This window comes from Bombina bombina, chromosome 4, assembly GCF_027579735.1.
Source record: "Bombina bombina isolate aBomBom1 chromosome 4, aBomBom1.pri, whole genome shotgun sequence".
In the NCBI taxonomy this organism is placed as follows: domain Eukaryota; kingdom Metazoa; phylum Chordata; class Amphibia; order Anura; family Bombinatoridae; genus Bombina; species Bombina bombina.
Window position 1 is genome coordinate 458,864,324 of NC_069502.1, and position 14,301 is coordinate 458,878,624.

Sequence of the window (14,301 nt, forward strand, 5' to 3'; positions counted from 1 at the left end):
TGGCATATGTCAATCTTCAGGGTGGGACTCAGTCCCCAAGCTATGAAAGAAGTATCTCGGATACTTGCTTGGGCGGAATATAGCTCCTGTCTAATCTCTGCGGTGCATATCCCAGGTGTAGACAATTGGGAGGCGGATTATCTCAGCCGCCAGACTTTACAACCAGGGGAGTGGTCTCTTCATCCAGATGTATTTTCTCAGATTGTTCAGATGTGGGGTCTTCCAGAGATAGATCTCATGGCCTCTCATCTAAACAAGAAACTTCCCAGATACCTGTCCAGGGATGTTCAGGCGGAAGCAGTGGATGCGCTGACACTTCCTTGGTGTTATCATCCTGCTTACATTTTCCCGCCTCTAGTTCTCCTTCCAAGAGTGATCTCCAAAATCATCATGGAACAATCATTTGTGTTGCTGGTGGCTCCAGCATGGCCACATAGGTTATGGTATGCAGATCTGGTTCGGATGTCCAGTTGCTTGCCTTGGCCACTTCCGTTATGGCCGGACCTACTATCTCATGGTCAGTTTTTCCATCAGGATCTCAAATCCATTAAATTTGAAGGTATGGAAATTGAACGCTTAGTACTAAGTGATAGAGGTATCTCTGACTCAGTGATTAATACTATGTTACAAGCTCGTAAATCTGTCTCTAGAAAGATTTATTATAGAGTTTGGAAGACTTACATTTCATGGTGTTCTTCTCATAAATTCTCCTGGCATTCTTTTATAATTCCTAGAATTTTACAGTTTCTTCAGGATGGTTTGGATAAGGGTTTGTCTGCAAGTTCCTTGAAAGGACAAATCTCTGCTCTTTCTGTTTTATTTCACAGAAAGATTGCTATACTTCCTGATATTCACTGTTTTGTACAGGCTTTAGTTCGTATTAAGCCTGTCATTAAATCAATTTCTCCTCCTTAGGGTCTTAATTTGGTTATGAAGGCTTTACAGGCTCCTCCATTTGAACCTATGCATTCTTTGGACATTAAACAACTTTCTTGGAAAGTGTTGTTCCTTTTGGCCATCTCTTCTGCTAGAAGAGTTTCTGAGCTATCTGCTCTTTCTCGTGAGTCTCCTTTTCTGATTTTTCATCAGGATAAGGCAGTTTTGCGGACTTCTTTTCAATTTTTACCTAAGGTTGTGAATTCTAACAACATTAATAGAGAAATTGTTGTCCCTTCCTTGTGTCCTAATTCCTAATTCTTTGGAAAGATCCTTACATTCTTTGGATGTGGTAAGAGCTTCGAAATATTATGTGGAAGCTACTAAAGATTTCAGGAAGACGTCCAGTCTATTTGTTTTATTTTCTGGTCCTAGGAAAGGTCAGAAGGCATCTGCTATTTCCTTGGCTTCTTGGTTTAAACTTTTGATTCATCAAGCTTATTTGGAGCTCATTCTACTAGATCAGCTCATTCAACTAGATCAGTCTCCAGTTTGTGGGCTTTTAAGAATTAAGCTTCAGTTGATCAGATTTGCAAAGCGGCAACTTGGTCCTCTTGGCATACATTTACTAAATTCTACCGTTTTTATGTATTTGCTTCTTCGGAAGCAGTTTTTGGTAGAAAAGTTCTTCAGGCGGCTGTTTCAGTTTGATTCTTCTGCTTTTGATTTAAGTTTTTTCTTTCAATTATGGAAATAAACGTATTTTTTTGGGTTGTGGATTTTTTCAGCGGAAAATGGCTGTTTTTATTTTATTCCCTCCCTCTCTAGTGACTCTTGAGTGGAGATCCACATCTTGGGTATTGCTATCCCATACGTCACTAGCTCATGGACTCTTGACAATTACAATAAAGAAAACATAATTTATGTAAGAACTTACCTGATAAATTTATTTCTTTAATATTGGCAAGAGTCCATGAGGCCCACCCTTTTTTATGGTGGTTATGATTTTTTTGTATAAAGCACAATTATTTCCAAATTTCTTTTGTTGATGCTTTCTACTCCTTTCTTTATCACCCCACTTCTTGGTTATTCGTTAAACTGAATTGTGGGTGTGGTGAGGGGTGTATTTATAGGCTTTTTGAGGTTTTGGAAACTTTGCCCCTCCTGGTAGGATTGTATATCCCATACGTCACTAGCTCATGGACTCTTGCCAATATGAAAGAAATGAATTTATTAGGTAAGTTCTTACATAAATTATGTTTTTGCGCACACACACACACACACAGCCCACACACACACACACAGCTCACACACACAGCAGCAGAAGAAAGGCTGGTGGCAGTGAAGGTGAACCCTGACTTTAGCTGGTTATTTTTGTAGGGTAGTATATTTTTAGGTTGATGATTTTGACATCCGTAGAAATTAAAATAATGTAATCTCATAATTAGAAATAAACTGTATCCAGGGTGATGCAGTAAAAAAAGAATTAAGAAGAATGCAGCATTTTGTCTGCATACAAAAAGAAAGGACGGTGTGGAAGGGTCGTAGGGCATTGATGCAAATATATTTTAAGTTTAGTCATTGGATAGTAGAAATAATGAACGAAATGATGCACAGCTGCTTTGTAGAAAACCAGACTGTATTACCCATCTATACTGGGTAATGTAGTAAGATTTGTCACTTCCTAGTCATTAATAAAGCTCACCTGCCACTAATGCCTTATATTGTCCCTATGCATCTATGTATGGTTATTTTAACGGTTATTGAACTTTCTTCCCATGCATTTCTTTTTTCGGACAGGTGATAGCGTTGTACTGGAAAACGTGTATATTTGGGATGGTGTTCACATCGAAGATTATGTCACGATCAGAAGGTCTATCATTTGCAATGAAGCTGTTGTGAAAAATAGAGTGGAAATAAACCCATACTGTGTCCTGACTTCAAAGGTAATTGACTGGGAACATGATCCTTAAAGGGACATTTATACACCAATTTTCATATAACTGCATGTAATAGACACTACTATAAAGAAGAATATGCACAGATGCTGATCTAAAAAGCCAGTATAAAACCTTTTAAAACTTACTTAGAAGCGCCCAGTTTAGCACTGTTGATGAGGTTTGGCTGGGACACCCAGTGAAAGAGGCTGGGAAAACAAGAAGAGCAGACACTCTCCCTTCCCTGCATATGAAAAGACAGATAACACAAATATTAGCCAGAGTCACGGTAAAGAGTAAACGGGTGTATACATCTGACACTGTGGGACTTGGTTAGGAGTTTGAAATTCGGCACAACGTTATTAAAAAAAATAAGCAAAACTATACATTGTTATAAAAACACTCCCAGATAGGCTATATAAAAGGATCATCTAGAAAACATTTATGCAAAGAAAAATCTAGTGTACAATGTCCCTTTAACTAGAACAATCAACATCCTTTGATATGTTTTGTCAGCTGACTTGATTTTCCTGTTCCAATGTTGCAGGTTGTTGTTGGCCCTAACTTGAAGCTCCCAGAAAACACAGTGATTTCCCTTCATCATCCAGATGAAGATGAAGATGACGACGATGAATTCAGCGATGACTCTGGAGCTAGCAAAGAGAAGGAGAGGGTGAAGGTGAAAGGTAACTGGGAGATGCGCTTTATAGGCATGCAACAGCATTGTGTAGATGGGATATTCGTTAGTACATTATAAACTTGAGTGTGTTACAATGGCTCAGTTTTTGTTGTTTGCAATGACTGAATACTCAAGTATATGTTTTTTTTACCCCTTACATGTTAGAATAGGCAGCATTTACACTTCTCATCATGCAGTCTCATTTGTTTGTTCTTGTAGGATACAACAAAGAAGAGGTTGGGTCGGAAGGCAGAGGTTATGTGTGGAAATTCTCAGACGCAAACGAGGAGGAAGAAGAGGAAGATGCGCTGTTAACGAAAAGTTTGTGGGGTGAGGCAGAGAGCTTGTGCTTTAATTAGTTGTGATAGTTATAGAAAATAAGAAATGCAAAACCTGAAGATGAGACTATCTTTGAAGTAGATGTGGTTCTCTAAATACTGATTCTCAACCAGGGTATTTGGACGGACAGCTGTGACAAAACATGGGTATGCATGTCATAGGAAATTTATATGCAAGAAATAGTTAGAACGAATTCTAAAACCTAAACATTGTTTGCAAAATACTTAAAAAAAAAATCTTTATATTTAGTTGTAATTTTTTATTTGCACCTTAAAAGATGTTTGTTACTTTACTTAAACCACGTTGTTTCTTTCTCCTACATTGGTGTGTCCGGTCCACGGCTTCATCCTTACTTGTGGGAATATTCTCCTCCCCAACAGGAAATGGCAAAGAGAGCACAGCAAAAGCTGCCCATATAGCCCCCCCTCTGGCTCCGCCCCCCCAGTCATTCTCTTTGCCGCTCTGAACAAGTAGCATCTCCACGGGGATGGTAAAGAGTATGTGGTGTTAGTTGTAGTTTTATTTCTTCTATCAAGAGTTTGTTATTTTAAAATAGTGCCGGTTTGTACTATTTACTCTACAACAGAAAGTGACGAAGAGTTCTGTTAAAAGAGGAGTATGATTTTAGCAACAGTAACTAAAATCCATTGCTGTTCCCACGCAGGACTGTTGAGCCCAGAGAACTTCAGTTGGGGGGAACAGTTTGCAGACTTTTCTGCTCCAGGTATGACTAGTCTCTTTTCTAACAAGACATAGTAATGCTAGAAGACTGTCATTTCCCTTTTGGGATCGGTAAGCCATTTTCTTAGACTCATAACAGAATGAAGGCTTATAAATGGGCTATATACACACTATTGTGGGCTAAATCGATTGATTTATATGATGTTTGGAGTGTTTTGAGACTTGGAAACACTTTTGGGAACGTTTTATTACGCCTGGCAGTTTGTTAGACACCTAATCTAGTCAGGAAGGCCCCTTCACTCTGGTATGCAGAGGGAGGAAGCCTCATTTTCGCGCCTTAATTGCGCAGTTACTTCTGGAAGCAGTGCATGCAGCTTCATGTGAGAGGGTCCTGTGGCCACAAAAACGATTCTAAGAGACTTATTTCTGTGGTGAATAACCCCCAAGGAAGGTAAAGCCGCAGCAAAAGGCTGTGGCAGGGACTGTAGTGGGTTTAAACTGCTAAATTGAACAATTAGCTCCGGTTTGCTCATTTAAGGGGTTAAAGACTTGAAATTTGGTGTGCAATACTTTAAAAGCATTAAGACAATAGGGTGCAAATTTCGTAAATTTCTTCATAGTTTTTCAAACATTCAGAAATAAAGTGTACTCTGTTTATTATTTAAAGAGACAGTAACGGTTTTGTTTAAAAACGTTTTTTTTTTTGCATTAATAGCCTGACTAACATGTATGTACCTTCAGATAGATTATGTTCTATGTGTATGGAGGCCAAGGTGATTCCCCCTTTAAATGTATGTGAAAATTGTGCCATGGCGTCCAAACAAAGTAAGGACAGTAATGTCACATTTAATAAGGTTGCCCAAGATGATTCTTCAAATGAAGGTAGTGGGGATAGTTCATCATCCTCTCCTTCTGTGTCAACACCAGTTATGCCCGCGCAGGCGACACCTAGTACATCTAGCGCGCCAATGCTTGTTACTATGCAACAATTAACTGCAGTAATGGATAATTCTATAGCAAATCTTTTATCCAAGCTGCCAACACTTCCCAGAAAGCGTGATTGCTCAGTTTTGAATACAGAGGATGAGCAAGTGGGCGCTGATGATAGTTTATCTGTAATACCCTCACACCAGTCTGAATTGGCAGTGAGGGAGGGGCTGTCTGAGGGAGAAATTTCTGATTCAGGAAAAGTTTCTCAGCAGGCAGAACCTGATATCGTGACGTTTAAATTTAAGTTAGAACATCTCCGCGCCCTGCTTAAGGAGGTGCTAACTACTCTTGACGATTGCGACTCTTTGGTAATTCCAGAGAAATTGTGCAAAATGGACAAATTCCTTGAGGTCCTTGTGCACGCTGATGCCTTTCCGATACCCAAGAGGGTGGCGGACATAGTGAACAAGTAGTGGGAGAAGCCAGGTATACCTTTTGTCCCACCTCCTATATTTAAGAAAATGTTCCCCATTGTCGACCCCAGAAGGGACGCATGGCAAACAGTCCCTAAGGTTGAAGGAGCAGTTTCTACGTTGGCCAAGCGCACAACTATTCCCATTGAGGACTGTTGTGCTTTCAAAGATCCTATGGATAAAAAATTGGAAGGATTGCTTAAAAAGATTTGTTCAGCAAGGTTTCCTTCTTCAGCCAATTTCGTGCATTATTCCTGTCACCACGGCGGCGTCTTTTTGGTTCGAAGAACTAGAAAATTCGCTGAATAAGGAGACTCCATATGAGGAAGTCATGGACAGAATTCACGCACTAAAGTTGGCTAATTCCTTTATTTTAGATGCCGCTTTGCAATTGGCGAAATTAGCGGCGAAAAATTCAGGTTTTGCAATTGTGGCGCGCAGAGCGCTTTTGCTAAAATCTTGGTCGGCGGATGTGTCATCCAAGACAAAATTGCTTAATATTCCTTTCAAAGGTAAGACCCATTTTGGGCCAGAATTGAAGGAGATTATTTCAGACATCACTGGGGGAAAGGGCCATGCCCTCCCACAGGATAGGCCTTTTAAGGCTTAGAACAAATTTAATTTTCGTTCCTTTCGCAACTTCAGGAACGGACCGTCTCCTAACTCTGCAGCCTCTAGACAAGAGGGTAACGCTTCCCAGGCTAAGCCAGCATGGAAACCAATGCAAGGCTGGAACACGGGTAAACAGGCCAAGAAGCCTGCTGCTGCTACCAAGACAGCATGAAGGGGTAGCCCCCGATACGGGACCGGATCTAGTAGGGGGCAGACTTTCTCTCTTTGCTCAGGCTTGGGCAAGAGATGTTCAGGATCCCTGGGCACTAGAAATAGTCTCTCAGGGTTATCTTCTAGAATTCAAGGAACTTCCTCCAAGGGGAAGGTTCCACATGTCTCGCTTATCTTCAGACCAGATAAAGAGACAGGCATTCTTACATTGCGTAGGAGATCTATTAAAGATGGGAGTGATACACCCAGTTTCAACAGTGGAACAAGGTCAGGGGTTTTACTCAAACCTGTTTGTAGTTGCCAAAAAAGAGGGAACTTTCAGACCAATTCTGGATTTAAAAATTCTAAACAAATTCCTCAGAGTTCCATCGTTAAAAATGGAAACCATTCGAACGATTTTACCAACAATCCAGGAGGGTCAATTCATGACTACCGTGGATTTAAAGGATGCGTACCTACATATTCCTATCCACAAAGAACATCATCAGTTCCTAAGGTTCGCCTTTCTGGACAAACATTACCAGTTTGTGGCTCTTCCGTTCGGTTTAGCCACTGCTCCCAGAATTTTCACAAAGGTGCTAGGGTCCCTTCTAGCGGTTCTAAGACCGAGGGGCATTGCAGTGGCACCTTACCTAGACGACATCCTAATCCAAGCGTCGTCCCTTTCCAGATCAAGGGCTCATACAGACATTGGTGAACATGGAAAAGAGTTCCCTGTCCCCGTCTACAAGAGTTCCTTTTCTGGGAACAATAATAGATTCTGTAGACATGAGGATTTTTCTGACAGAGGTCAGAAAATTAAAGCTTCTAAAGGCTTGTCAAGTTCTTCAATCTATTCCTCAGCCTTCCATAGCTCAGTGCATGGAAGTAATAGGTTTAATGGTTGCAGCAATGGACGTGGTTCCTTTTGCTCGAATTCATCTAAGACCATTGCAACTGTGCATGCTCAGACAGTGGAATGGGGATTATGCAGACTTGTCTCCCCAGATTCAAGTAGACCAGTTAACCAGAGACTCACTCCGTTGGTGGTTGACTCAGGATCACCTGTCTCAGGGAATGAGTTTCCGCAGACCAGAGTGGGTCATTGTCACGACCGACGCCAGTCTATTAGGCTGGGGCGCGGTCTGGGACTCCCTGAAAGCTCAGGGTCTATGGTCTCGGGAAGAGTCTCTTCTCCCGATAAACATCCTGGAACTAAGAGCGATATTCAATGCGCTCCGGGCTTGGCCTCAACTAGCGAAGGCCGGATTCATAAGATTTCATTCGGACAACATGACGACTGTAGCTTACATCAATCATCAGGGAGGAACAAAGAGTTCCTTGGCGATGAGAGAGGTATCCAAGATCATCAAATGGGCGGAGGATCACTCCTGCCATCTATCTGCAATTCACATCCCAGGAGGAGACAACTGGAAGGCGGATTATTTGAGTCGTCAGACTTTCCATCCGGGGGAGTGGGAACTCCACCCGGAGGTCTTTGCCCAGTTAACTCAATTATGGGGCATTCCAGACATGGATCTGATGGCGTCTCGTCAGAACTTCAAGGTTCCTTGCTACGGGTCCAGATCCAGGGATCCCAAGGCGACACTGGTGGATCCATTAGTGGCGCCTTGGTCGTTCAACCTAGCTTATGTGTTTCCACCGTTTCCTCTCCTTCCCAGGCTCGTAGCCAGGATCAAACAGGAGAAGGCCTCGGTGATTCCGATAGCTCCTGCGTGGCCACACAGGACTTGGTATGCAGACCTGCTGAATATGTCATCGGCTCCACCATGGAAGCTACCTTTGAGACAGGATCTTCTAGTACAAGGTCCATTCGAACATCCAAATCTAGTCTCTCTGCAGCTGACTGCTTGGAAATTGAACGCTTGATTTTATCTAAGCGTGGGTTTTCAGATTCAGTTATAGATACTCTGGTCCAAGCCAGAAAACCTGTGACTAGGAAAATTTACCAGAAAATATGGAAAAAATATATCTGTTGGTGTGAATCCAAGGGATTCTCTTGGAGTAAAATTAAAATTCCTAAGATTCTTTCCTTTCTCCAAGAGGGTTTGGATAAAGGGTTGTCAGCGAGTTCACTAAAAGGACAAATATCTGCTTTGTCTGTTTTGTTACACAAACGCCTGGCAGCTGTGCCAGATGTACAAGCTTTTGTACAGGCCTTAGTCAGAATCAAGCCTGTTTACAGACCCATGACTCCTCCATGGAGTCTAAATTTAGTTCTTTCAGTTCTTCAAGGGGTTCCGTTTGAACCTCTACATTCCATAGATATTAAGTTACTATCTTGGAAAGTTCTGTTTTTGGTTGCTATTTCTTCTGCTATAAGAGTTTCTGAATTGTCTGCTTTGCAGTGTGATCCACCCTATCTGGTATTCCATGCAGATAGGGTTGTTTTGCGTACCAAACCTGGTTTTCTTCCGAAAGTGGTTTCCAACAGGAATATTAACCAGGAAATAGTTGTTCCTTCTCTGTGTCCGAATCCAGTTTCGAAGAAGGAACGTTTTTTACACAATTTAGATGTGGTCCGTGCTTTAAAATTCTATTTAGATGCAACAAAGGATTTCAGACAGACTTCATCTTTATTTGTCGTTTATTCTGGTAAGAGGAGAGGACAGAAAGCTACTGCTACCTCTCTTTCTTTTTGGCTGAAAAGCATCATCCGATTGGCTTATGAGACTGCCGGACGGCAGCCTCCTGAACGAATTACAGCTCACTCTACTAGAGCTGTGGCTTCCACATGGGCCTTCAAGAACGAGGCTTCTGTTGATCAGATATGTAAGGCAGCGACTTGGTCTTCTCTGCACACTTTTGCCAAATTTTACAAATTCGATACTTATGCTTCTTCGGAGGCTATTTTTGGGAGAAAGGTTTTGCAAGCCGTGGTGCCTTCCGTTTAGGTAACCTGACTTGTTCCCTCCCTTCATCCGTGTCCTAAAGCTTTGGTATTGGTTCCCACAAGTAAGGATGAAGCCGTGGACCGGACACACCAATGTAGGAGAAAACAGAATTTATGCTTACCTGATAAATTTCTTTCTCCTACGGTGTGTCCGGTCCACGGCCCGCCCTGGCTTTTAGTCAGGTTTCAAATTTTTTCTTTCTATACACTACAGTCACCACGGCACCCTATGGTTTCTCCTTTTTCTTTTAACCGTCGGTCGAATGACTGGGGGGCAGAGCCAGAGGGGGGGCTATATGGGAAGCTTTTGCTGTGCTCTCTTTGCCATTTCCTGTTGGGGAGGAGAATATTCCCACAAGTAAGGATGAAGCCGTGGACCGGACACACCGTAGGAGAAAGAAATTTATCAGGTAAGCATAAATTCTGTTTTTTTAATGGGTGTCACTGTCCAAAAACCTTTCTAAAAAGAGTGTATGCAGTTTATCCTGTTCATAAAAAGGCAGAATAACTGGTAAATGTTTTTGTATATAGCAGCACCGACTTCTCTGTATGGAGAATTATTATTTAATTATTATTTAAGTTAATATAGTTTAAATTATCACATATTCTCTTTTATTTAACATGAATCACATCAACCTAAAAAAGGTCTTTGAAAGAAAAAAAAGAAATACCCTATTTTATCATAGGGTTGTCAATGAAACTTAAATGTGATTTCACCTTCTGCACCCTTTGTAAAAAAGCAAGTTTTTTGTTTTCTTTTAATTTATTGATTTCTATCCAACACTGCATTTCAGGTCTCACTCTTACCCCAGAGGATGACATTGAGAGTGAGAGTGAGAAGAGTATAGGCTCAGAGCAGATGGACAGCCGCACAGCCTCCCCTCTTCTGGATGATATTAAAGGTCTGTGCATCTCTCCGTCTAATAGCGATGCAGTGGTGGTATTTGAGAATGTGGATGGGAGGGTTCTGGGTCTTGTGGAATATAAGTTTGGTGGGTCTACATTTCTCCAGGGCCAGTGAATAAGATTACATATTAATTTGGATTTCAAAGTAATGGAATGTGCACCAATTGAGCATGCATTATTTGTCTCTTATTAGTGTTTCAGAATGAGGTTTTGGGAACTCTGCAAAGGGGTGTGGAAGAGAACATTTCATGCGATAACTTAGTGCTGGAAATCAACTCTCTCAAGTAAGTAAACTAAATGTTGTATTTACTTAACATAGTTTCTGTGAAGTGCCTCTTTCATGGTGTCTGTCTCCCGCAGATATGCCTACAATATATCTTTAGCCGAGGTGATGCAGGTCCTATGTAGGGTGGTCCTGGAGTACCCTCTGCAGCAATTGGATGGAGCACTTGATGCTAACCCTTACTGCAGTGCTCTGCTGCCTGTGAGTCTATCTTGCAATGATTTCCTGCCCCCATCTTCTGGTGTGTGGGACCCTTGCCTCCTTACTTATGAAATCATTTTCCTTCCATTATTAACAGCTATTAAAGCGATGGGCCCCTGTTTTTAAAAATTACATAAAGCGTGCCTCTGACCACATGTGTTGCTTGGAAGCCTTGGAGGAATTCTTCCTTGACCATGAAGCTCTGTGGGCAGCTAGTGCTAAGGTAATATCAACAGTCAGGATTTAAAACTTTATTTAAAACAGTATTATGGTATTATCTTTTATGTGTTAAAATAGCAATGCATTTTATTTGTTGTTGTGGTTTTTTTTGGACTGGTTGACATTTTAACTTATGTTTTTGTATCTTAGCATACTTGATATACTTAAAAAAGTAAAAACAATCTTTATCTTTGAGATATTGCGGTGTATTGATACTATTGATACACCTTCTGCCACTATTTGTCTAGCTCATGAATGACCAGCCCTAATGCGCTTGACCCTTAAATGTATTTAGCAGGAGCGCACAGTTGTGTGATATGTCAGAAGCGTCTAACATTTCTCTCTTTCATTTACCCGTATATGTCCCCATCCATGAGATTAATTCATTTTAGGATGGCTCATTCCTCTCTGGTGCACACTTAGTAGCCAGCTGTGCCAGTGGTGCATGAAGTAGAGAAGTGTCTCTTCCGTGCTTAGCAGCAGGGCTGGTCAGGGCCCATTTTCTAATCTATATATTTTCCTCTACTTTAAAATGTAATCCACGTGCTTTTTTACATATTTATTCTAACTCCGACACATTACAAATAAGAATACAAAATGAGTAAATAGAGGTATAGAAGATCTATTGAGGGTGGCTTAGATATACATAAATGAACTGCTCCTTTAAGCAGTTTTACTCCTTGTTGTTTTTATATAACTGTAGCCAGTGTATCTGCTTTTTTCATTCTTTTGCCACCTTTAAAACTTGACCAGATTAAATTCCACTATTGGTTTGAATATTTTCTGTCATGTAATTTAACTTTACTTTTTTCTGTATGAAGGTACAGAATTACTAACCAGATCTTACTCCTAAATACTTATGTACTCTTATATACCTGGAATTCCTTTCCTTGTTTAAATTTGCTGCTTACCTCTAACTCTTTATAAAAAACAAACACTAAAAAGGACAGTCTACTCCAGAATTTATATTGTGTAAAAAGATAGATAATCGCTTTATTACTCATTCCCCAGTTTTGCATAACCAGCACTGTTATATTAATATACTGTTTACCTCTGTGATTAACTTGTATCTAAGCCTCTGCAGACTGCCCCCTTATTTCAGTTCTTTTGACAGACTTGCATTTTAGCCGATCAGTGCCCTCATAAGTAACTCCACGGACGTGAGCACAATGTTATCTATATGGCACACATAAACTAATGTAATGGCTGTGAAAAACTGTCAAATGCATTCAGATAAAAGGCGGCCTTTCATGACTTATAAATTAGCATATGAGCCTACCTAGGTTTAACTTTCAACTAAGTATACCAAGCGAACAAAGAACATTTGATGATAAAAGTAAATTAGAAAGTTAAGTTGTTTAAAATTACATGCCCTATCTGAATCATGAAAGTTTATTTTTAACTAGACTGTCCCTTTTAAAGAATCTTTGTAAAGCTGCATATGTCACACATCCCTTTACAATTAAGTGCATGTTTCTCAACATTCCTATCAGAAACACATCCACCACTATCTACAGCTTGTGCCACATTACCACCTAATTGCACAGGTGCATCTTCTGTTTACAAAGTAAACTGTAATTGAGTATGGCCCATTTTGCCTGCATACCTATGTCTATATTGCTGCAAAATGAGCACTGTACAAAGATGATGATGATAAAAAAGACACATTGTGTCTGTGATAACCTATGTGTTAATTCCATTGTTTAATGTTTTAACATGTGTTGCATGACCAAAATCAATGAGAAAATAGTATATTTGCTAAGTGTTTAACCCCTTAAGCCAAATGGACGTAGGTACTAGGTCACACAGTACTTTGCCCGGCATACCTTGTTTCTGTAGTACCTATGTCCAACAGTCTGGCTCATGCTGCAGTCCTCGCTGTCAGCTTTGACAGTGGAGACTGCAGCCAGGGGCAGAAGGCATCTGCCTTCATATGGTCAGAACTGAATGTTCTTCTTTTACCATGTATTGCTGATACAGACAGTGAAATCTGGTAATATGATGAACATCCCTTTCTTTAATTAATGTCCTTTGCAGGTGCTGATGGGTTTTTACCAACAGGAGGTGCTGGCAGAAGAGATGATTCTCAACTGGTTCTCCCAAACAGGAGTGACTGAAAAAGGCCAGCAGCTACGCAAAAAACAAGTGGTTAGTGACTCAGTATTCTCATTTACAACATGAACAATTCCTCTGTTCCTGAAATTATCTTTTATCACAGGATTCCAAGCTTAATTTCATAGATTCTTTTTTTCTCCCAACAGCTACAGAGGTTTATACAGTGGTTGGAGGAAGCAGAAGAGGAATCTTCAGACAATGAAGATTGAAACTGGCTCTGTTGATACCATGAATGGTTTCACTGCAATAAAGATCAGTGGGTGAAAAATTAAGCTAAATTATTAAGAATATCTGAGGTCAAAGCAACAACTAACGAAGCAAGCTGTTCATGCCAGGTTATCTTGGATACTGGGGGTTACAAGCTGCAGTCTAAGCAATTGTCTACTGGTTACTCTCTACCAATTTAAAAACCTTTTGTGTCAAAGTCATGCCACAGCTTACCAGTAGAGGAATTATCACTGGAATAAATCTACAGGTTGTTATCTTTATAATATAAGTTCCTAACTACTCATTCTGTTTGAAAGAAACATTTTTGCTTACTTTAGAGATCCTTTATTCTTGGAAAGTTCTCATTCTGCACTCCCTGCCTACAAGGATCTCATACAGACTGACACACTGCCATGTGAGAATGCAAATATTTATTTCATGGAACAAATAAATATGAGAGATATAAATATATAAATGTTGTGTTTTTTCTGTTCAGTATGAAAAGAAGAAGATACCATCAATCAGCATCTGCTCTTGGTTATCTCAAACTACTACCATGTATCCCCTTTGGGACCAGTACAGATATAAGTAAGTCAGTTAAGTGGTCCATGTGCATCTCACAACACAGTTTTTTTGTTGTTGTCGTCAGGGCCATGTTTAACAGACATTTAGACTGTCAGACATCAACACATTGGTGGTAGTGCCTCAGTATTTCTGCTCTGATAATCCCTGCATAAATCTGCAATAATTCCTACTGCTTCACATTTGACATATTTTAC

At 40.5% G+C, this 14,301-nt stretch overlaps 1 protein-coding gene across 1 annotated transcript in view; it reads left to right on the plus strand.

The window, feature by feature from the left end:
* EIF2B5 (eukaryotic translation initiation factor 2B subunit epsilon) overlaps window positions 1-13,997 on the plus strand; it is a 34,943-nt gene extending 20,946 nt beyond the window's left edge. The window contains exons 8-16 of the mRNA XM_053710323.1: window positions 2,677-2,822; window positions 3,361-3,499; window positions 3,712-3,822; window positions 10,386-10,493; window positions 10,691-10,781; window positions 10,858-10,981; window positions 11,079-11,204; window positions 13,238-13,348; window positions 13,462-13,997. Of these exons, the coding sequence (XP_053566298.1) occupies window positions 2,677-2,822; window positions 3,361-3,499; window positions 3,712-3,822; window positions 10,386-10,493; window positions 10,691-10,781; window positions 10,858-10,981; window positions 11,079-11,204; window positions 13,238-13,348; window positions 13,462-13,524 (1,019 nt within the window). The 3' untranslated portion in view covers window positions 13,525-13,997. The remainder of the gene's footprint in view (window positions 1-2,676; window positions 2,823-3,360; window positions 3,500-3,711; window positions 3,823-10,385; window positions 10,494-10,690; window positions 10,782-10,857; window positions 10,982-11,078; window positions 11,205-13,237; window positions 13,349-13,461) is intronic.
* Window positions 13,998-14,301: the final 304 nt, after the last annotated feature.